The following is a 22,250-nucleotide window of genomic DNA, read 5'->3' on the forward strand; positions in this document are numbered from 1 at the left end:
CTACAACGTTATCTTAACCCAACAACTAAGGACGACTTCATTGTTGACGTTTTTTGTTGTGATTTGAAACTTTGTATGTAAAACAAAATAATTTAGTTAACACCATGACAACTGGTATACATAACACCTTTATGAAACCAGTCGTAACACCTTCATGAAACCAGTCGTAACACCTTCATGAAACCAGTCGTAACACCTTAATGAAACCAGTCGTAACACCTTAATGAATGTTGCAGTATCCTCATGACACATCATTCATAAAAAAATCTTTCAAAAAATAAAAGTCCCCTTGAACAGATCTGTATTTATTAGTGCAAATGACATTTTTTACTGTCACAGTACCCAAGCCCTTGGGACATACAATTCATGCAACAGTCACATAGAAGCACCAGGTACGTGCGTTACCCCTTGTAGGAATTTAAAGATGTATATAAGCCTGGCTCAAACTGGGCTTGATGATTTTCACAGAAGCACAATAGTTTTTGTTTTTGTTGACCCCAAGTTGAAATGTGCCTCTTATTACAGGAGGATCATCTCACTACTGACTCCTGGAGACACATTCAACTTACTTCATCCTGTGCACCTCCCTCTGCAATTGGTTCCTGGACTTCCTGACGGGTCACCCCCAGGTGGTAAGGGTAGGCAACACATATATCACACTAATCTTCAACACTGGGGCCCCTCTGGGGTGCATGCTTAGTCCCCTCCTGTATTCCCTGTTCACCCATAACTGAGTGGCCAAACACGACTCCAACTCCATCATTAAGTTTGCTAATGACACAACGGTGGTAGGGCCTGATCACCGACAACGACGAGACAGCCTATAGGGAGGAGGTCAGAGACCTGGCCGTGTGGTGCCAGGACAACAACCTCTCCCTCAACGTGATCAAGACAAAGGAGATGATTGTGGACTACAGGAAAAAGGAGGGCTGAACATGCCCCCATTCACATCGGCAGGGCTGTAGTGGAGCGGGTTGGGAGTTTCAAGTTCCTTGGTGTCCACATCACCAACAAACTATCATGGTCCGTCTGCTATATGACTCAAATGTACATCTAAAATGTCAGAGGACAGGTAGTGTGTCAACAGACTCTTCTCTCCAGTCTCTCTAGTCTCTCCAGTCTCTTCTCTCCAGTCTCTCCAGTCTCTTCTCTCCAGTCTCTCCAGTCTCTTCTCTCCAGTCTCTCCAGTCTCTTCTCTCCAGTCTCTCCAGACTCTTCTCTCCAGTCTCTCCAGTCTCTCCAGACTCTTCTCTCCAGTCTCTCCAGTCTCTTCTCTCCAGTCTCTCCAGTCTCTTCTCTCCAGTCTCTCCAGTCTCTTCTCTCCAGTCTCTCCAGTCTCTTCTCTCCAGTCTCTCCAGTCTCTCCAGTCTCTTCTCTCCAGTCTCTCCAGTCTCTTCTCTCCAGTCTCTTCTCTCCAGTCTCTCCAGTCTCTCCAGTCTCTTCTCTCCAGTCTCTCCAGTCTCTCCAGTCTCTCCAGTCTCTCCAGTCTCTTCTCTCCAGTGGAGTAAAGTACGTAATTAAGTAAAAATACTTTAAAGTACTACTTAAGTCATTTTTGGGAGGTATCTGTACTTTACTGTTTATATTTTTTGCAACTTTTACTTTTACTTCACTACATTCCTAAAGAAAATAATGTATTTTTTACTCCATATATTCACTCATTAAACAGAGAGCATCCCTGGTCATCCCTACTGCCTCTGATCTGGAGGACTCACTAAACAGAGAACATCCCTACTGCCTCTGATCTGGAGGACTCACTGAACAGAGAACATCCCTACTGCCTCTGATCTGGAGGACTCACTAAACAGAGAACATCCCTGGTCATCCCTACTGCCTCTGATCTGGAGGACTCACTAAACAGAGAACATCCCTACTGCCTCTGATCTGGAGGACTCACTGAACAGAGAACATCCCTACTGCCTCTGATCTGGAGGACTCACTAAACAGAGAACATCCCTGGTCATCCCTACTGCCTCTGATCTGGAGGACTCACTAAACAGAGAACATCCCTACTGCCTCTGATCTGGAGGACTCACTGAACAGAGAACATCCCTGGTCATCCCTACTGCCTCTGATCTGGAGGACTCACTAAACAGAGAACATCCCTGGTCATCCCTACTGCCTCTGATCTGGAGGACTCACTAAACAGAGAACATCCCTGGTCATCCCTACTGCCTCTGATCTGGAGGACTCACTAAACAGAGAACATCCCTGGTCATCCCTACTGCCTCTGATCTGGAGGACTCACTAAACAGAGAACATCCCTGGTCATCCCTACTGTCTCTGATCTGGAGGACTCATTAAACAGAGAGCATCCCTGGTCATCCCTACTGCCTCTGATCTGGAGGACTCACTAAACAGAGAACATCCCTACTGCCTCTGATCTGGAGGACTCACTGAACAGAGAACATCCCTGGTCATCCCTACTGCCTCTGATCTGGAGGACTCACTAAACAGAGAACATCCCTGGTCATCCCTACTGCCTCTGATCTGGAGGACTCACTAAACAGAGAACATCCCTGGTCATCCCTACTGCCTCTGATCTGGAGGACTCACTAAACAGAGAACATCCCTGGTCATCCCTACTGCCTCTGATCTGGAGGACTCACTAAACAGAGAACATCCCTGGTCATCCCTACTGCCTCTGATCTGGAGGACTCACTAAACAGAGAACATCCCTGGTCATCCCTACTGCCTCTGATCTGGAGGACTCACTAAACAGAGAACATCCCTGGTCATCCCTACTGCCTCTGATCTGGAGGACTCACTAAACAGAGAACATCCCTAGTCATCCCTACTGCCTCTGATCTGAAGGACTCACTAAACAGAGAACATCCCTAGTCATCCCTACTGCCTCTGATCTGAAGGACTCACTAAACAGAGAACATCCCTGGTCATCCCTACTGCCTCTGATCTGGAGGACTCACTAAACAGAGAACATCCCTGGTCATCCCTACTGCCTCTGATCTGGAGGACTCACTAAACAGAGAACATCCCTGGTCATCCCTACTGCCTCTGATCTGGAGGACTCACTAAACAGAGAACATCCCTGGTCATCCCTACTGCCTCTGATCTGTCGGACTCACTAAACAGAGAACATCCCTGGTCATCCCTACTGCCTCTGATCTGGAGGACTCACTAAACAGAGAACATCCCTGGTCATCCCTACTGCCTCTGATCTGGAGGACTCACTAAACAGAGAACATCCCTGGTCATCCCTACTGCCTCTGATCTGGAGGACTCACTAAACAGAGAACATCCCTGGTCATCCCCACTGCCTCTGATCTGGTGGACTCACTAAACAGAGAACATCCCTGGTCATCCCTACTGCCTCTGATCTGGAGGACTCACTAAACAGAGAACATCCCTGGTCATCCCTACTGTCTCTGATCTGGAGGACTCACTAAACAGAGAACATCCCTGGTCATCCCTACTGTCTCTGATCTGGAGGACTCACTAAACAGAGAACATCCCTGGTCATCCCTACTGCCTCTGATCTGGAGGACTCACTAAACAGAGAACATCCCTGGTCATCCCTACTGCCTCTGATCTGGAGGACTCACTAAACAGAGAACATCCCTGGTCATCTCTACTGCCTCTGACCTGGAGGACTCACTCACTAAACAGAGAACATCCCTGGTCATCCCTACTGTCTCTGATCTGGAGGACTCACTAAACAGAGAACATCCCTGGTCATCTCTACTGCCTCTGATCTGGAGGACTCACTAAACAGAGAACATCCCTGGTCATCCCTACTGCCTCTGATCTGGAGGACTCACTAAACAGAGAACATCCCTGGTCATCCCTACTGCCTCTGATCTGGAGGACTCACTGAACAGAGAACATCCCTGGTCATCCCTACTGCCTCTGATCTGGAGGACTCCCTAAACAGAGAACATCCCTGGTCATCCCTACTGCCTCTGATCTGGAGGACTCACTAAACAGAGAACATCCCTGGTCATCCCTACTGCCTCTGATCTGAAGGACTCACTAAACAGAGAACATCCCTGGTCATCCCTACTGCCTCTGATCTGGAGGACTCCCTAAACAGAGAACATCCCTGGTCATCCCTACTGCCTCTGATCTAGCAGACTAGACTTAACACAAATGTTTCATTCGTAAATGATATCGAATGTGTTGGAGTGTCGGAGCGTCTGAGCGTCTGAGCGTCGGAGCGTCGGAGCGTCGGAGCGTCTGAGCGTCTGAGCGTCGGAGCGTCGGAGCGTCTGAGCGTCGGAGCGTCTGAGCGTCTGAGCGTCTGAGCGTCTGAGCGTCGGAGCGTCGGAGCGTCGGAGCGTCGGAGCGTCTGAGCGTCTGCGCGTCGGAGCGTCGGAGCTTCTGAGCGTCGGAGCGTCTGAGCGTCTGAGCGTCGGAGCGTCGGAGCGTCGGAGCGTCTGAGCGTCTGAGCGTCGGAGCGTCGGAGCGTCTGAGCGTCGGAGCGTCTGAGCGTCTGAGCGTCTGAGCGTCTGAGCGTCGGAGCGTCGGAGCGTCGGAGCGTCTGAGCGTCGGAGCGTCGGAGCGTCGGAGCGTGCCCCTGGTTATCCATCAATAAAAAAATAAAAGAATATGGTGCCGTCTGATTTGCTTAATATATAGAATATGAAATTATACATTTACTTTTAATACTTAAGAACATTTTAGCAATTCAATTTACTTTTGATACTTAAGAATATTTAAAACCAAATACTTTAACACTTTTACTGAGGTAGTATTTTACTGGGTGACTCACTTTGACTGTGGAGGTTAGATGGGATGGGGGGGAGGTTAGATGGGGATGGGGGGAGGATGTGGAGGTTAGATGGGGATGGCGGGGAGGTTAGATGGGATGGGGAGTGTGGAGGTTAGATGGGGATGGGGGGGAGGTTAGATGGGATGGGGAGTGTGGAGGTTAGATGGGGATGGGGGGAGGATGTGGAGGTTAGATGGGGTTGGGGGGGAGGTTAGATGGGGATGGGGAGGATGTGGAGGTTAAATGGGGAGGATGTGGAGGTTAGATGGGGATGGGGGAGGATGGAGGTGAGATGGGGATGGGGGAGGATGTGGAGGTTAGATGGGGATGGGGGAGGAAGTGGAGGTTAGATGGGGATGGGGGAGGATGTGGAGGTTAGATGGGGATGTGGGAGGATGTGGAGGTTAGATGGGGATGAGGGAGGATGTGGAGTTTAGATGGGGATGGGGGAGCATGTGGAGGTTAGATGGGGATGGGGGAGGATGTGGAGGTTAGATGGGGAGGATGTGGAGGTTAGATGGGGATGGGGGAGGATGTGGAGGTTAGATGGGGGAGTGTGGAGGTTAGATGGGGATGGGGGAGGATGTGGAGGTTAGATGGGGAGGATGTGGAGGTTAGATGGGGATGGGGGAGGATGTGGAGGTTAGATGGTGATGGGGGAGGATGTGGAGGTTAGATGGGGATGGGGGAGGATGTGGAGTTTAGATGGGGAGGATGTGGAGGTTAGATGGTGATGGGGGGAGGATGTGGAGGTTAGATGGGGAGGATGTGGAGGTTAGATGGGGATGGGGGAGGATGTGGAGGTTAGATGGGGATGGGGAGGATGTGGAGGTTAGATGGGGATGGGGGAGGATGTGGAGTTTAGATGGGGAGGATGTGGAGGTTAGATGGTGATGGGGGGAGGATGTGGAGGTTAGATGGGGAGGATGTGGAGGTTAGATGGGGATGGGGGAGGATGTGGAGGTTAGATGGGGGAGTGTGGAGGTTAGATGGGGATGGGGGGAGGATGTGGAGGTTAGATGGGGGAGTGTGGAGGTTAGATGGGGATGGGGGAGGATGTGGAGGTTAGATGGGGATGGGGGAGGATGTGGAGGTTAGATGGGGATGGGATTGTGTGGAGGTTAGATCGGGGAGTATGGAGGTTAGATGGGGATGGGGGAGTATGGAGGTTAGATCGGGATGGTGTGGGGGGGTTGTGTGGGAGGGTTGTGTGGAGGGGCTGTGTGGAGTGGCTGTGTGGGGGGGGGGTTGTGTGGGGGGGGCTGTGTGGGGAGGTTGTGTGGGGGGGCTGTGTGGAGGGGTTGTGTGGAGGGGCTGTGTTGGGTCTGGCTGTATGTGATAGAGCCTCTGTTGGCCTCTCTATCCCCAGGGACACAGACTGCTGGCTGGGACAAATGGCCTCCTGGGAGCCCTGGTCGGCATGCAATAAAGCACTCTTCTTCTCTCCTCCGTCAGCCTCTCTCCTCTCGCCCTGCTTCTGCCACTTCCTACCTCCAATCATCCCTTGCCCTGCATCCCTCTCCATCCATCACAGTTCATCTGTACACAGAAGCAGTTTTGTGTGAAAGGTGAATGGAATCTCGCCCTAATAGCAGTATAGTTTCCACATGACCTGAGTGACTAAGGCTATACAAACTGCAAACTCATGCTTTCTGGTTTCCCCTCCCTTGACAGTGGGCTATTAGGCGGTGTATATACAGTCTCTGTTCACTTGCCAGCCGTGACGACTAGACTGGGATGTCCTTCAGAGCACTCAGCCAGTCCACGAATATTCATCAGAGACGGGGTTTGTGAGGCAAACAGTAGAGAAGTCACTGTGCATTGTTCCTAATGAGGAACCTTAAATCTTAACTTCTCTCTCTCTCTCTCCTGTCGACTTGGATTGATCTATATAGTTGTGTAACTTATGTAACTGGCTCTCCTCTCTTCTCCTCTCGGAGCTAATTTTCTCTTGTGCTGCGTTGTGAGTCGAGGGGGAGAGGAGAGGAGACCAGGGCAGTGAGCACAGACATCATTACTCTGATGGAAAAAGATGAGAATTACATGGTTTTCTCTTTGCAATGTTTTTGTGGATGGCTGAGTCTCCTCTTAAGATGAGACACGGTCTCGATGGGGATAGCTGAGCTGACTACACTGACTGTGCTAGTGGCAGACTCCACTAAACTGGCAGGCTGGCTAACAACCAACCTCAACTCTCATCTAGTCATGTGGTACAACCAACCACAACTCTCATCTAGTCATGTGGTACAACCAGCCTCAACTCTCATCTAGTCATGTGGTACAACCAGCCTCAACTATCATCTAGTCATGTGGTACAACCAGCCTCAACTATCATCTAGTCATGTGGTACAACCAACCTCAACTCTCATCTAGTCATGTGGTACAACCAGCCTCAACTCTCATCTAGTCATGTGGTACAACCAACCTCAACTCTCATCTAGTCATGTGGTACAACCAGCCTCAACTATCATCTAGTCATGTGGTACAAATCAAATCAAATCAAATGTATTTATACAGCCCTCCGTACATCAGCTGATATCTCAAAGTGCTGTACAGAAAACCAGCCTTAAACCCCAAACAGCAAGCAATGCAGGTGTTGAAGCACATTGGCTAGGAAAAACTCCCTAGAAAGGCCAAAACCTAGGAAGAAACCTAGAGAGGAACCAGGCTATGAGGGGTGGTCCTCTTCCTCTTCTGGCTGTGCCGGGTGGAGATTATAACAGAACATGGCCAAGATATTCAAATGTTCATAAATGACCAGCATGGTCAAATAATATGTCTGGGACAGGTAGCACGTCCGGTGAACAGGTCAGGATTCCATAGCCGCAGGCAGAACAGTTGAAACTGGCGCAGCAGTACGGCTAGGTGGACTGGGGACAGCAAAGAGTCATCATGCCAGGTAGTCCTGAGGCATGGTCCTACGGCTCAGGTCCTCCGAGTGAGAGAAAGAAAGAGAGAAAGAGAGAATTAGAGAGAGCATACTTAAATTCACACAGGACACCGGATAAGACAGGAGAAGTACTCCAGATATAACAAACTGACCCTAGCCCCCCGACACAAACTACTGCAGGATAAATACTGGAGGCTGAGACTGGAGGGGTCAGGAGACACTGTGGCCCCATCTGATGATACCCCCAGACAGGGCCAAACAGAAAGGATATAACCCCACCCACTTTGCCAAAGCACAGCCCCCACACCACGCGAGGGATATCTTCAACCACCAACTTACCATCCTGAGACAAGGCCGAGTATAGCCCACAAAGATCTCCGCCAAGGCTCAACCCAAAGGGGGGCGCCAACCCAGACAGGATGATCACATCAGTGACTCAACCCACTCAAGTGACGCACCCCTCCTAGGGACGGCATGAATGAGCACCAGTAAGCCAGTGACTCAGCCCCTGTAATAGGGTTAGAGGCAGAGAATCCCAGTGGAAAGAGGGGAACCGGCCAGGCAGAGACAGCAAGGGCGGTTCATTGCTCCAGAGCCTTTCCGTTCACCTTTACACTCCTGGGCCAGACCACACTCAATCATATGACCCACTGAAGAGATGAGTCTTCAGTAAAGACTTAAAGGTTGAGACCGAGTTTGCTTCTCTCACATGGATAGGCAGACCATTCCATAAAAATGGAGCTCTATAGGAGAAAGCCCTGCCTCCAGCTGTTTGCTTAGAAATTCTAGGGACAATTAGGACGCCTGCATCTTGTGACCGTAGCGTACGTGTAGGTATGTACGGCAGGACCAAATCAGAGAGATAGGTAGGAGCAAGCCCATGTAATGCTTTGTAGGTTAGCAGTAAAACCTTGAAATCAGCCCTTGCCTTGACAAGAAGCCAGTGTAGGGAGGCTAGCACTGGAGTAATATGATCAATTTTGGGGGTTCTAGTCAGGATTCTAGCAGCCGTATTTAGCACTAACTGAAGTTTAGTGCTAAAGTAGAGCATTGCAGTAGTCTAACTTAGAAGTAACAAAAGCATGGATTAATTTTTCTGCATCATTTTTGGACAGAAAGTTTCTGATTTTTGAAATGTTACGTATGTAAAAAGCTGTCCTTGAAACAGTCTTGATATGTTCGGCAAAAGAGAGAGCAGGGTCCAGAGTAACGCCGAGGTCCTTCACAGTTTTATTTGAGACGACTGTACAACCATTAAGATTAATTGTCAGATTCAACAGAATATCTCTTTGTTTCTTGGGACCTAGAACAAGCATCTCTGTTTTGACTGAGTTTAAAAGTAGAACATTTGCAGCCATCCACTTCCTTATGTCTGAAACACAGGCTTCTAGTGAGGGCAATTTTGGGGCTTCACCATGTTTCATTGAAATGTACAGATATGTGTCATCTGCATAGCAGTGAAAGTTAACATTATGTTTTCGAATGACATCCCCAAGAGGTAAAATATATAGTGAAAACAATAGTGGTCCTAAAACGGAACCTTGAGGAACACCGAAATTTACAGTTGATTTGTCAGAGGACAAACCATTCACAGAGACAAACTGATATCTTTCCGACGGATAAGATCTAAACCAGGCCAGACCTTGTCCGTGTAGACCAATTTGGGTTTCCATTCTCTCCAAAAGAATGTGGTGATCGATGGTATCAAAAGCAGCACTAAGGTCTAGGAGCACCAGGACAGATGCAGTCTGACGCCATTAAAAGGTAATTTACCACCTTCACAAGTGCAGTCTCAGTGCTATGATGGGGTCTAAAACCAGACTGAATTATTTTGTATACATTGTTTGTCTTCAGGAAGACAGTGAGTTGCTGTGTTTGAGAGGAATGGAAGATTCGATATAGGCCGATATTTTTTTATATTTTCTGGGTCAAGGTTTGGCTTTTTCAAGAGAGGCTTTATTACTGCCACTTTTAGTGAGTTTGGTACACATCTGGTGGATAGAGAGCCGTTTATTATGTTCAACATAGGAGGGCCAAGCGCAGGAAGCAGCTCTTTCAGTAGTTTAGTTGGAATAGGGTCCAGTATGCAGCTTGAAGGTTTAGAGGCCATGATTATTTTCATCATTGTGTCAAGGGATATAGTACTAAAACACTTGAGTATCTCTCTTGATCCTAGGTCCTGGCAGAGTTGTGCAGACTCAGGACAACTGAGCTTTGAAGGAATACGCAGATTTAAAGAGGAGTCCGTAATTTGCTCTCTAACAATCATGATCTTTTCCTCAAAGAAGTTCATGAATTTATTACTGCTGAAGTGAAAGCCATCCTCACTTGGGGAATGTTGCTTTTAAGTTAGCTTTGCGACAGTATCAAAAATAAATTTAGGATTGTTCTTATTTTCCTCAATTAAGTTGGAAAAATAGGATGATCGAGCAGCAGTAAGGGCTCTTCGATACTGCACGGTACTGTCTTTCCAAGCTAGTTGGAAGACTTCCAGTTTGGTGTGGCGCCAGTTCCGTTCAAATTTTCTGGAAGCTTGCTTCAGAGCTTGGGTATTTTCTGTGTACCACGGAGCTAATTTCTTATGAGAAATGTTTTTAGTTTTTAGGGGTGCAACTGCATCTAGGGTATTGCGCAAGGTTAAGTTGAGTTCCTCAGTTAGGTGGTTAACTGATTTTTCTTCTTTGACGTCTTTGGGTAGGCAGAGGGAGTCTGGAAGTGCATCAAAGAATCTTTGTGTTGTCTGTGAATTTATAGCACAACTTTTGATGCTCCTTGGTTGGGGTCTGAGCAGATTATTTGTTGCAATTGTAAACGTAATAAAATAGTGAGGAAAAACATTAAGATCCACAACATTTATTCCATTGGACAAAACTAGGTCCACAGTATGACTGTGACAGTGAGTAGGTTTACAGACATGTTGGACAAAACCCACTGAATCGATGATGTCTCCGAAAGCCTTTTGGAGTGGGTCTGTGGACTTTTTCATGTGAATATTAAATTTACCAAAAATTAGAATATTATCTGCTATGACTACAAGGTCCGATAGGAATTCAGGGAACTCAATTAGGAACGCTTTATATGGCCCAGGAGGCCTGTAAACAGTAGCTATAAAAAGTGATTGAGTAGGCTGCATAGATTTCATGACTAGACATCATTTTTTTTTGCGTAAATTGACATTTGCTATCGTAAATGTTAGCAACACCTCCGCCTTTGCGGGACGCACGGGGGATATGGTCACTAGTGTAACCAGGAGGTGAGGCCTCATTTAACACAGTAAATTCATCAGGCTTAAGCCATGTTTCAGTCAGGCCAATCACATCAAGATTATGATCAGTGATTAGTTCATTGACTATAATTGCCTTTGAAGTAAGGGATCTAACATTAAGTAGCCCTATTTTGAGATGTGGGGTATCACGATCTCTTTCAATAATGACAGGAATGGAGGTGGTCTTTATCCTAGTGAGATTGCTATGGCGAACACCGCCATGTTTAGTTTTGCCCAACCCAGGTCGAGGCACAGACAGACACGGTCTCAATGGGGATAGCTGAGTTGACTACACTGACTGTGCTAGTGGCAGACTCCACTAAGCTGGCAGGCTGGCTAACAACCAACCTCAACTCTCATCTAGTCATGTGGTACAACCAGCCTCAACTCTCATCTAGTCATGTGGTACAACCAGCCTCAACTCTCATCTAGTCATGTGGTACAACCAGCCTCAACTCTCATCTAGTCATGTGGTACAACCAGCCTCAACTCTCATCTAGTCATGCGGTACAACCAGCCTCAACTCTCATCTAGTCATGTGGTACAACCAGCCTCAACTCTCATCTAGTAATGTGGTACAACCAGCCTCAACTCTCATCTAGTCATGTGGTACAACCAGCCTCAACTCTCATCTAGTCATGTGGTGTAACACCATAGTCTTCTCTCTCCCTTTCTGCATCTCACTCCCTTTCTCTCCCTCTCTCCCTTTCTGCAAGTCTCTCTCTCCCTTTCTCCATCTCTCTCTCTCTCCCTTTCTGCATGTCTCTCTCTCTCTCTCTCGCTCTCTCTCTCCATATCTCTCTCCCTTTCTGCATGTCTCTCTCTCTATCTCTCTCTCTCTCTGTCTCTGTCTCTCTCTCCCTTTCTACATGTCTCTCTCTCTCTCTCTCTCTCTCTCTCTGTCTCTCTGTCTCTCTCTCTCTCTCTCTATCTCCCCCCTTTCTTCATGTCTCTCTCTCTCCCTTTCTGTGTCTCTCTCTCCCCCTTTCTGTGTCTCTCTCTCTCCCTTTCTGTCTGTCTCTCTCCCTTTCTTCATGTCTCTCTCTCTCCCTTTCTGTGTCTCTCTCTCTCCCTTTCTGTGTCTCTCTCTCTCCCTTTCTGTGTCTCTCTCTCTCCCTTTCTGCATTTCTCTCTCTCTTTCTGCATGTCTCTCTCCCTTTCTTCTTCTCTCTCTCTCCCTTCATCTTTCTCTCTCCATATATCTCTCAATTTCTGCATCTTTCTTTCTCTCCTTCTCTCCATATATCTCTCCTTTCTGCATCTCTCTCTCCATCACAGGTTGGTTTTTGGCAACTTAATTGGGGAGGACAGGCTTTGTGACAATGCCCGGAGCGGAATAGGTGGAACGCCATTTAATTCACTCCGTTCCAGCCATTATTATGATCCGTCCTCCTCTCTCCCCCTCCATGTCTCTCTCTCCATATCTATCCCCTTTCTTCATGTCTCTCTCTCCATATCTCTCCCCCTCTCCATCCTTCGATCTCTCTCAATCTTTCTCTGGAGAGAGAATGTTAGCTGAGTTGGTTTGGCATGCAATGTTTTTCAACATCATAATTGCAAAAGGGTTTTCTAATAATCCATTAGCCTTTTAAAATGATCAACTTGGATTAGCTAACACAACGTGCCATTGGAACACAGGAGTGATGGTTGCTGATAATGGGTCTCTGTACGCCTATGTAGATATTCCATAAAAATAATCTGCCATTTCCGGCTACAATAGTCATTTACAACATTAACAATGTCTACACTGTATTTCTGATCAATTTGATGTTATTTTAATGGACAAAAAAAAAGTGCTTTACCTTAAAAAACAAGGACATTTCTGTGACCCCAGACTTTTAGACGGTAGTGTATATAAATACACACACACACACACACACACACACACACACACACACACACACACACACACACACACACACACACACACACACACACACACACATGTATAAATCACTCCAGTGACAGCCCTGTCCTGCATCTCGTCCAACAGGGTAAGATTTACACCCCATGTCTAAGCATGGCTTGCAAACTGGAGCCAGTCCACAATGTCAACCCTCAAATTGGTTATTGATCTAACAATCAGGATGTGAATCTCGAGTCACCAGCACTGTTTAGACACATTTTACAGTATTACCGTTTGGATTACAGTTGATATTCAGCAGAAGGTATTTGGTTTGGATTACAGTTGATATTCAGCAGAAGGTATTTGGTTTGGATTACAGTTGATATTCAGCAGAAGGTGCTGTAAGTAAATAAATGCTTAGGTGGCATTTTTTTTTATATGGGGGAAGCATGATATAATTACGCAGAATAAAAATATAAACACAACATGTAAAGTGTTTCATGTTTCATGAGCTGAAATAAAAGATCCCAGAAATATTTTCTCTCAAATTTTGTTCACAAATTTGTTTAGATCCCTGTTAGTGAGTATTTCTCATTTGCCTAGATAATCCATCCACCTGACAGGTGTGGCATATCAAGAAGCTGATTAAACAGCATGATCATTACAAAGGTGGACCTTGTGCTGGGGACAATAAAAGTCCTCTCTAAAATGTGCAGTTTTGTCACACAACACAATGCCACAGATGCCTCAAGTTTTGAGAGTTTCTATTGGTCAAATTGAGGTATGTTTATCTCCCGTTTCGTTACATTTGCTTCCGTCTAAGACATTTTTTTTCAACAGAATCAGCAGAAGGAATACACCCCTGATCACACGCAAACACAGTTCACTTTCATCGCAGCCACATACAAACAGCATGATCACTTTACTCGTTGTAATGCCTTCTCGCATCTACGTGCTCTCCTCCTCTCTCACCTTTTCCTTTCAGTTGTGGACTTCAGTGCACAACACATCAGCTGTCTGTGATAAGGCAAAAAAAAAACTTTTACAAGCCAAACCTTCATATCATAACCGCTAACCGCAACACACTACATGGTTGTCACCCTATTATCTGAAGTCATAGTCAACATAGCTAATAGAACTAATGCATTATCAAACCCACTACAATCATGCAGTACAGTGTACAGTTAGCATACACTTTAGCAGTTACACCGGCAGGCCCCAGTGGCAATAAAGGAATAAAACCAAAAGCCGTGACTTGGAAGAGTTCTAGTGTTAGATAAGCATAGCATATCTATTTGAGCCGGGTGTTTGAGTAGGCTAAACTAGCCAGCTAGCTACGTAAGTTAAAGTGAAAGAAATACTACAAATATATGGCTAGCACTCTCTCGCTCTCCCTCTCTATCTTGCTTCTTCTGTTAAACTATTATCTTTCTCTCTCTTTGAGTCAACTACTCAACATATTTTATGCACTGCAGTGCTAACTAGCTGTAGCATATGCTTTCAGTACTATAATCATTCTCTCATCCTTTCATTGGGTGGACAACATGTCAGTTCAGGTTGCAAGAGCTCTGATAGGTTGGAGGACATCCTCTGGAAGTTTTCATAATTACTGTGTAAGTTTATGGAAGGGGGTGAGTACCATGAGCCTCCTAGGTTTTGTATTGATGTCAATGTACCCACAGGAAGACGGAAGCTAGCTGTCCTCCGGCTAAACCATGGTGCTACCCCTACAGAGTGCTGTTGAGGCTACTGTTGACCTTCGTTGCAAAACAGTGAGTTTTTATCAATAATATGGTGACGTGACTATATTTAGTAGAGTTTTATCTAAAAAGGAAAACTTTTTTTAATGTTTCACTATTTTTAGTTTTAATGACATTCGCTGAGGAGGATGGTCCTCCTCGTCCTCCTCTGAGGAGCCTCCACTGATTAAATAAAATATACCTGTACCTCATCTTGCCTTGTCCTACCATAATGAAACAGTATAGTACTATCACACTGAGCAGAAGTGTTTGAAGATTATGTTTCTTTAACCATAAGGATGCAACAGGTATGTGAATATCATCTCAAACTGTGAATTTCTTCTTCTATAACAAGATGCTCCAACCAGGATTTCTATACCCGTGTGCTTCCCAAACAACACCCTATTACTTTCTTTAGTGCACTACTTTACCCGATAGGGTTCTGGTCAAAAGTAGTGCACTATATAGGGAATAGGATGGCATTTGGGATTCAGCCCCTTGTCTCAGCTCTTTCCTGGCATGTAAATGTTACAGAGAGCTATTAGTTAATAGGCCTTCACTTCTTACCCAATTAGGCTTTGAGATGTTGTGTGAAAACTGAGCCAGATTTGAACTTCTTCTCCTTCAGAAATGCCAGGCAGGTTATTATCCTTTAGTGAGGAAAACAGACAGCCATAGTCTGGCTTAATTTATTTTTTTAAATAAGAATGACAGTGTGGTGTTACGAAACGATTGTTATTGTCTTTGAATTTACTTTTAAATGGTCACAGACTGAACCGTCTCAATACCTGAAACACAAGGCTTCTGTGTGAGATTGTTTTCCATCTAGACTTACATTCTAAATGGCACACTATCCCCTATGTAGTGCACTATTTTTTTTGTGACTAGGGCCCATACAGTTCTGGTCAAAAGTAGTGCACTAAATAGGGAATAGGGTGCCATTTGGGATGCACTACTAGATTCATTTCCAGAAGGGGGGGGGAAAAAAATGTAATGCTCAGCTTCCTTTTTCCAGCGATGTCTTGAACAACGCATTTAATTGACAGTTATAGTTATGGTTAGAAACGTGATAATTGCCCGTTGAATGGCTTCATGGGGTTTACTTGTGGCTAATGTTTTTTGATCCGTGAGCTAACGCTCATTCAAAAGAAGGTGACACTGATAGAGGGAATTAGCTATTACAACGTGCCATCTGAATACCGTACTAAGGATTATACAAGGGATTAGCCTACTGAACAAATAGGCATTATGAATCTACTTTGCAAAGCGTGTGTGTGTGGCTTGGCGGTTGATCTAGTCTAGTTTCTTATCCTCTCTGAGACAATACATTTAAATAGAACAGTACTGTGTTTGTAGTGTATGTCTCTCAGAGATAGACGTAGAAATGTGTTGTTAGAGCAGCAGGGTTAGCAGGGTTGCTGTCAGAGCAGCAGGGTTATAGGTTCTATTCCTGTAGTTCTGTGTTCGTCTCTTTGGATAACTGTGTCTGCTAAATGCTTTTTTTTAATGTAAAAAAAATAAGATAGTACGAGTCCCGTTTAGCAGAGATATACACATTCTGGGACTCTACTCTACTCAGAGATGGAATTAAAGGATTTTGGGCACTGGCCAACCGGGGATTTTGTACTCGCCCGGTGACATTCTGTGACATGTGATATTTGAAAAGACAACATTTTACCAGTCATCGGGCTAGTTAGGCACATTTTCTACAAGCCCGGATTTAAAATTACAAGCCTAGGGCTAGTGGGCTACCTTCATTTCCATCCCTGAATACTCCTTTATTCTCCCATCCTCTCTCTTCTCCTATCCCCTCTCTCCTCTCCTCTCCTCTCCTCTCCTCTCCTCTCCTCTCCTCTCCTCTCCTCTCCTCTCCTCTCCTCTCCTCTCCTCTACAGCACAGTGTCTTAATTGAACCACAACAGCACCCTGTATCCTTACAGGGGGGACACACATAAACAATAGGGCTCCAGTCAGTCAATAGCAGTCAGCAGGTGAGCCTGTCTCTCAGTCTGCTGCGTGGCAGACACCGATCAGCACTGATGTTCCCATCACACATCCACAGGTGGGCTTCCTACAACCATCGATTCGAACCTGTCCAAGTTCATCTGGTCTGGATTGGTCTGGACTGGACTGGGTCTGGTCTGGTCTGGTCAACGGCTGCCTAGTCAACAGATAATTTGGTAGAGCATGACAATTGCCAAGCCAGAACATACCAAATTAGATACTATGAGTCCTACTTTCCAGTACTAGAACATACCAAATTAGATACTATGATTTCTAGTCAACCTGTCTGTTTTACTAATGTGAAGTAAAGTTTCACAGTGTGTGTATCTCGCTCACATAAAATAATGAGAAACCTAATTGGCCCAGCTAGGTTGTTGAAGCCTGACTAAACGGTGTGTGGTTATGTGGGGGACTTGGCTGCCTTGGTTCAGTGGTTTAACCAATGGAGAATACAATTCAGCTGTCTCCCTAAAGACCCAATCAGATGCCAGTGGAACCAAGCCATCTGCTGCAGAGAGCGAGTTAGACATAGAATTAGAATCAGTAGAATGGAATTGTCAACGTTCTGTGATGGGTGAAACCGGCGGCCATTTTGAGTGTACCCATGAACGGATCTCCGTTCTAGTTATTGTTTTTTTCTATGGGGTTGGATATGTGGCTGTATAATTACACACAGATTGACTCAGGCAAAACAGGCTGGTTGTTTTCGGTCCAATTAGTGTGGTACTTGGACGCGTAGACGGTTCATTAGAGAGACTTATTACAGTAGACTGTACCTAGACCTTCACATACTGTATATTCAACTGATTGTATTCCAAGTAGCATCCTATAAAGTGCACTACTTTTATAGCGTGTTGTTGACATTTTGAGTCATTTAGCAGAAAACGTTTATTCGGAACGTCTTACGGGCGCAATTAGGGTTTAACTGCCGCCTTGCTCAAGGGCACATTGACCTAGTCGGCTCTGGGATTCGACCCAGCAACTTTTGGGTTACTGGCCCCACACTGTCTTTGCACCCCCATTCACAGCTCAGGATAGGAATTTAAGTGTGTTATTCCCTTGGAGAAGTTAGCCACACGTGATATTTTGGACTCGATTTTATTTCAGGACATAAATAATCTTGATTGCAGTATTCTCTACACACAGCACAAGGTTACAGCATATTCTCATAAATATATCTCATACAATACAATTTAAGGTTACAATGTTTTCTCACAAATATATCTCATACAATACAATACAATTAAAGTGTAGACATCATGTAGATTTTCTGACGAAAATAAATGTATGTATTTAGCTACAAAAATAAATAGGATTTTTTTTTCATAAATTATTAACATGAATGGCTATACAGACTTGCTGTAGTTTCTATGAAATGAGTGGAACCACACATTAGGCTGAGAGGAAAGAAAGCTTGCATCCCAAATGGCACCCTATTCCCTATATAGGGCACTACTTTAGACCAGAGCCCTATGGACCCATGTCAAAAGAAGTGCACTATAAAAGGAATAGGGTGCCATTTGGGAAGCAGACAAAATAAGAACCTCAACGAGCAGCATATCAACACCACTAATACATTCCTTTTAATTTGCATAATTCACACAACCCGTGAAGAAACAACTTCTTCCACAGAATCACCACATCCAATTGACAATTTACCTTCAGAGATGCAACAGTATGAGACAGTATGAGACAGTATGAAGCAGTATGAGACAGTATGAAGCAGTATGAGACAGTATGAGACAGTATGAAACAGTCTGAGACAGTATGAAGCAGTATGAGACAGTATGAACCGGTATGAGACAGTATGAGACAGTATGAAGCAGTATGAGACAGTATGAGACAGTATGAAGCAGTATGAGACAGTATGAGACAGTATGAAGCAGTATGAGAGTGTATGAGACAGTATGAAGCAGTATGAAACAGTATGAAGCAGAATTAGACAGTATGAGACAGTATGAAGCAGTATTAGACAGTATGAAGCAGGATGAAACAGTATGAGACAGTATGAAGCAGTATGAGACAGTATGAAGCAGTATGAGACAGTATGAGAGTCTGAGACAGTGTGAAGCAGTATGAGACCGTATGAAGCAGTATGAGGCAGTATGAAGCAGTATGAGACAGTATGAAGCAGTATGAGACAGTACTGAATATTGCACAGAATCTATACTAGCTATAGCTGTGGAAATACCTCTAGAAATATAGCACCTCTAAACTGATTGCCAGCCGTAATTTGCAAACCGACATTAAAGTGCCTGTCATCCTTTAGACCAGGGGTCTCCAATCCAATCTCTCCAGGAACAGGGTTGGAGTTAAAACCTACAGGAGGGTCTCTCTCCAGGAACAGGGTTGGAGTTCAAACCTACAGGAGGGTCTCTCTCCAGGAACAGGGTTGGAGTTAAAACCTACAGGAGGGTCTCTCTCCAGGAACAGGGTTGGAGTTAAAACCTACAGGAGGGTATCTCTCCAGGAACAAGGTTGGAGTTAAAATCTTTAGGAGGGTATCTCTACAGGAACAGGGTTGGAGTTAAAACCTCCAGGAGGGTACCTCTACAGGAACAAGGTTGGAGTTAAAATCTTTAGGAGGGTATCTCTACAGGAACAGGGTTGGAGTTAAAACCTCCAGGAGGGTACCTCTCCAGGAACAGGGTTGGAGAGCCCTGATGTAAACCTACAGGAGGGTACCTCTCCAGGAACAGGGTTGGAGAGCCCTGATGTAAACCTACAGGAGGGTACCTCTCCAGGAACAGGGTTGGAGAGCCCTGATGTAAACCTACAGGAGGGTACCTCTCCTGGAACAGGGTTGGAGAGCCCTGATGTAAACCTACAGGAGGGTACCTCTCCAGGAACAGGGTTGGAGAGCCCTGATGTAAACCTCCAGGAGGGTACCTCTCCTGGAACAGGGTTGGAGAGCCCTGCTTTAGGCTTTACTAGATAGATATCCCTCTTTGGCAGCATCATTGTAGTGATGATATTAAACCTAGTTCCTACTTTTGCTCTTTCCCTATGGTTAGGTTGCCGTCCGGACATGAATCCCATTAGTTACAATATGATCAATGTTTGCACGATAAATGTGAATATATTGATAACGATATATTCCGGTATATATATATATATTTAGGAGTTGTTTCGACAAAGCTAAATAAACAGTACGTTGAGCCTACATACGCTGAGATCATTTAGGAGTAAGTAAGTTAATTCTCTGTGTGAAGAGGAGCTGTCCGTCCACTACAGTGCTGAAATAGCAAGCATGGCTTTAGTTTCCTATTACCAGACCAGTGAGCTATGCTCTGTCTAGACTCCAATGGTGAATGAGAGCGTCTACATCGTATTTTCTACGTCTATATGTTTCCTTCCTTATTTAGTTTTAATGTACATTGTTACATAGTTAACGATTCATATTGACTCGAGAGATAAAGTCGTAGAAACATCAACTTTTATCGCACAAACACCAAAATATACACACAGGACAACTAGCTAACACTACTTTCACCACGTACCTGGACACGTGTCAGAAGTTGAGTGTAACTCCTGAGGATGTCCTAATATGGACACCGTAATCTGTGGGAAGTTGAGTGTGACTACTGAGGCTGTCCTAATACGGACACCGTAATGATATCTCAGTATGACTTATTTCCCTGTTTTCTGAGGTGTGCTCTGAGGCTTGCTGCCAGCTCCTTGGCTTTTCTCAACCGCCTTCGAGGCAGCAGCAGCGTTGCTCTGAGGCTTATTGCTCGTCTTGCACAGATCCCTCATCTCTACGAGGCCCTCGTCCAGAGCCTTGATAAAAACGGCCGAGCTGGTCTCGGTGCTGCCGTGGAAGCTGGTCACGCTGAAGAGGAGGTGGTCTGCCTGTGGGTTGTAGCAGCACCCGTAACCGTTAGGAACCACCGGGCCGTAACAACAGAACATCTCCACTGTGGTGGGGACCTGAAGAAGGTATGCCAGTTAATGCAACATGTACTTAAGATATACACAGGTGTACTTTAACAAGGGATTCATACGTAGTTTATAAACCGTTACTGATTACTTCATAGATAATTAATATATGTAATGAACACTTATAACACAATTTGTTGAATATAATGTTCTTTTAATTCATCTGCTTGTTAATTAAGGAGGTTAGATGTAAGCAGCATGACTTTGGATAAAAACGTCTGCTAAACGGTACATATTCTACATTATTATTATTATTATTATTATTATTATTATTATTATTATTATTATTATTATTATTATTATCATTATTACTATTATTATTATTATTATTATTATTATTATTATCATTATTACTATTATTATTATTATTATTATTATTATGGCTGCAATAGCAATAGACAGATGGCAAAGAGACGACTAGATGCTATACCTGACTGGTGGAGAGAATGAACTGGTTACTGGCCACGTAGGTTTCATCAGTGAAGATCTCTGGCATCTCCATATGGATCTCCTGTGAGATCTCTCTGAGTCCTAGAAGGTGATTGTCTATTCCCATCCCTGTAATAGCCTGCAACATAAAATTAAAAACCTATCTTGAACCCTTAGAACTGTAATAATATTAAATCTACGTAATTTAGAGGTTTGTTACGAATAGAACATTTATCAAATAAACTTTATACCGTTTTAGTCAAACACTCGTACTTACTGCAATTGTGGAATTTGTCTGGGCATTAATCGCATCCCACAATCGTTTAATCTTTTCTGAATCCTGTAAAATTGAATACAAACAAAAGCATGATAAATAATTGCATTTAATGTCAAAAGCTAAATATAATAATATAACAATCTATAACAATATAATATAATAATATAACATTGAACATTGTCTGAAGAGAGACAAAGTCACATATTTGACCTGTTATGAGTCATATGATAGATTGCAAGTGCTGTAAATCTGTAGAGAGATCAGATGCTTTGTTGTGTGTGTGTGTGTGTGTGTGTGTGTGTGTGTGTGAGTGTGTGTGTGTGTGTGTGTGTGTGTGTGTGTGTGTGTGTGTGTGTGTGTGTGTGAGTGTGTGTGTGTGTGTGTGTGTGTGTGTGTGTGTGTGTGTGTGTGATACATACTTAGTCTCGACTGTTGAGAGTTCGAATAATAGAATACACAAGGCAAAATGTGTAGAACTGTAGGAAAAGTGTTTAAAAAATATACATGTTCTCTCCACCCCACTTGCAAAATGTGTAGAACTGTAGGAAAAGTGTTTAAAAAATATACATTTTCTCTCCACCCCACTTGCAAAATGTGTAGAACTGTAGGAAAAGTGTTTAAAAAATATACATTTTCTCTCCACCCCACTTGCAAAATGTGTAGAACTGTAGGAAAAGTGTTTAAAAAATATACATTTTCTCTCCACCCCACTTGCAAAATGTGTAGAACTGTAGGAAAAGTGTTTAAAAAATATACATTTTCTCTCCACCCCACTTGCAAAATGTGTAGAACTGTAGGAAAAGTGTTTAAAAAATATACATTTTCTCTCCACCCCAAAATGTGTAGAACTGTAGGAAAAGTGTTTAAAAAATATACATTTTCTCTCCACCCCACTTGCAAAATGTGTAGAACTGTAGGAAAAGTGTTTAAAAAATATACATTTTCTCTCCACCCCACTTGCAAAATGTGTAGAACTGTAGGAAAAGTGTTTAAAAAATATACATTTTCTCTCCACCCCACTTGCAAAATGTGTAGAACTGTAGGAAAAGTGTTTAAAAAATATACATTTTCTCTCCACCCCACTTGCAAAATGTGTAGAACTGTAGGAAAAGTGTTTAAAAAATATACATTT

General features: G+C 44.4%; 1 protein-coding gene and 1 long non-coding RNA gene across 2 annotated transcripts in view; one reads left to right on the forward strand and one right to left on the reverse strand.

Moving 5' to 3' along the window:
• LOC118942075 (uncharacterized) overlaps nt 1–22,250 on the forward strand; it is a 784,985-nt gene that overhangs the window by 290,085 nt on the left and 472,650 nt on the right. The gene's annotated exons all lie outside the window — the stretch shown is intronic.
• LOC110499558 (choline O-acetyltransferase-like) overlaps nt 18,879–22,250 on the reverse strand; it is a 30,067-nt gene continuing 26,695 nt past the window's right edge. The window contains exons 13-15 of the mRNA XM_036956362.2: nt 21,119–21,181; nt 20,843–20,980; nt 18,879–20,403 (exon numbers count right to left, since the gene is read on the reverse strand). Coding sequence (XP_036812257.2) covers nt 20,104–20,403; nt 20,843–20,980; nt 21,119–21,181 — 501 coding nt within the window. The 3' untranslated portion in view covers nt 18,879–20,103. The remainder of the gene's footprint in view (nt 20,404–20,842; nt 20,981–21,118; nt 21,182–22,250) is intronic.

Source organism: Oncorhynchus mykiss, chromosome 20 (assembly GCF_057628025.1).
Source record: "Oncorhynchus mykiss isolate SJ-2025 chromosome 20, ASM5762802v1, whole genome shotgun sequence".
Lineage (NCBI taxonomy): Eukaryota > Metazoa > Chordata > Actinopteri > Salmoniformes > Salmonidae > Oncorhynchus > Oncorhynchus mykiss.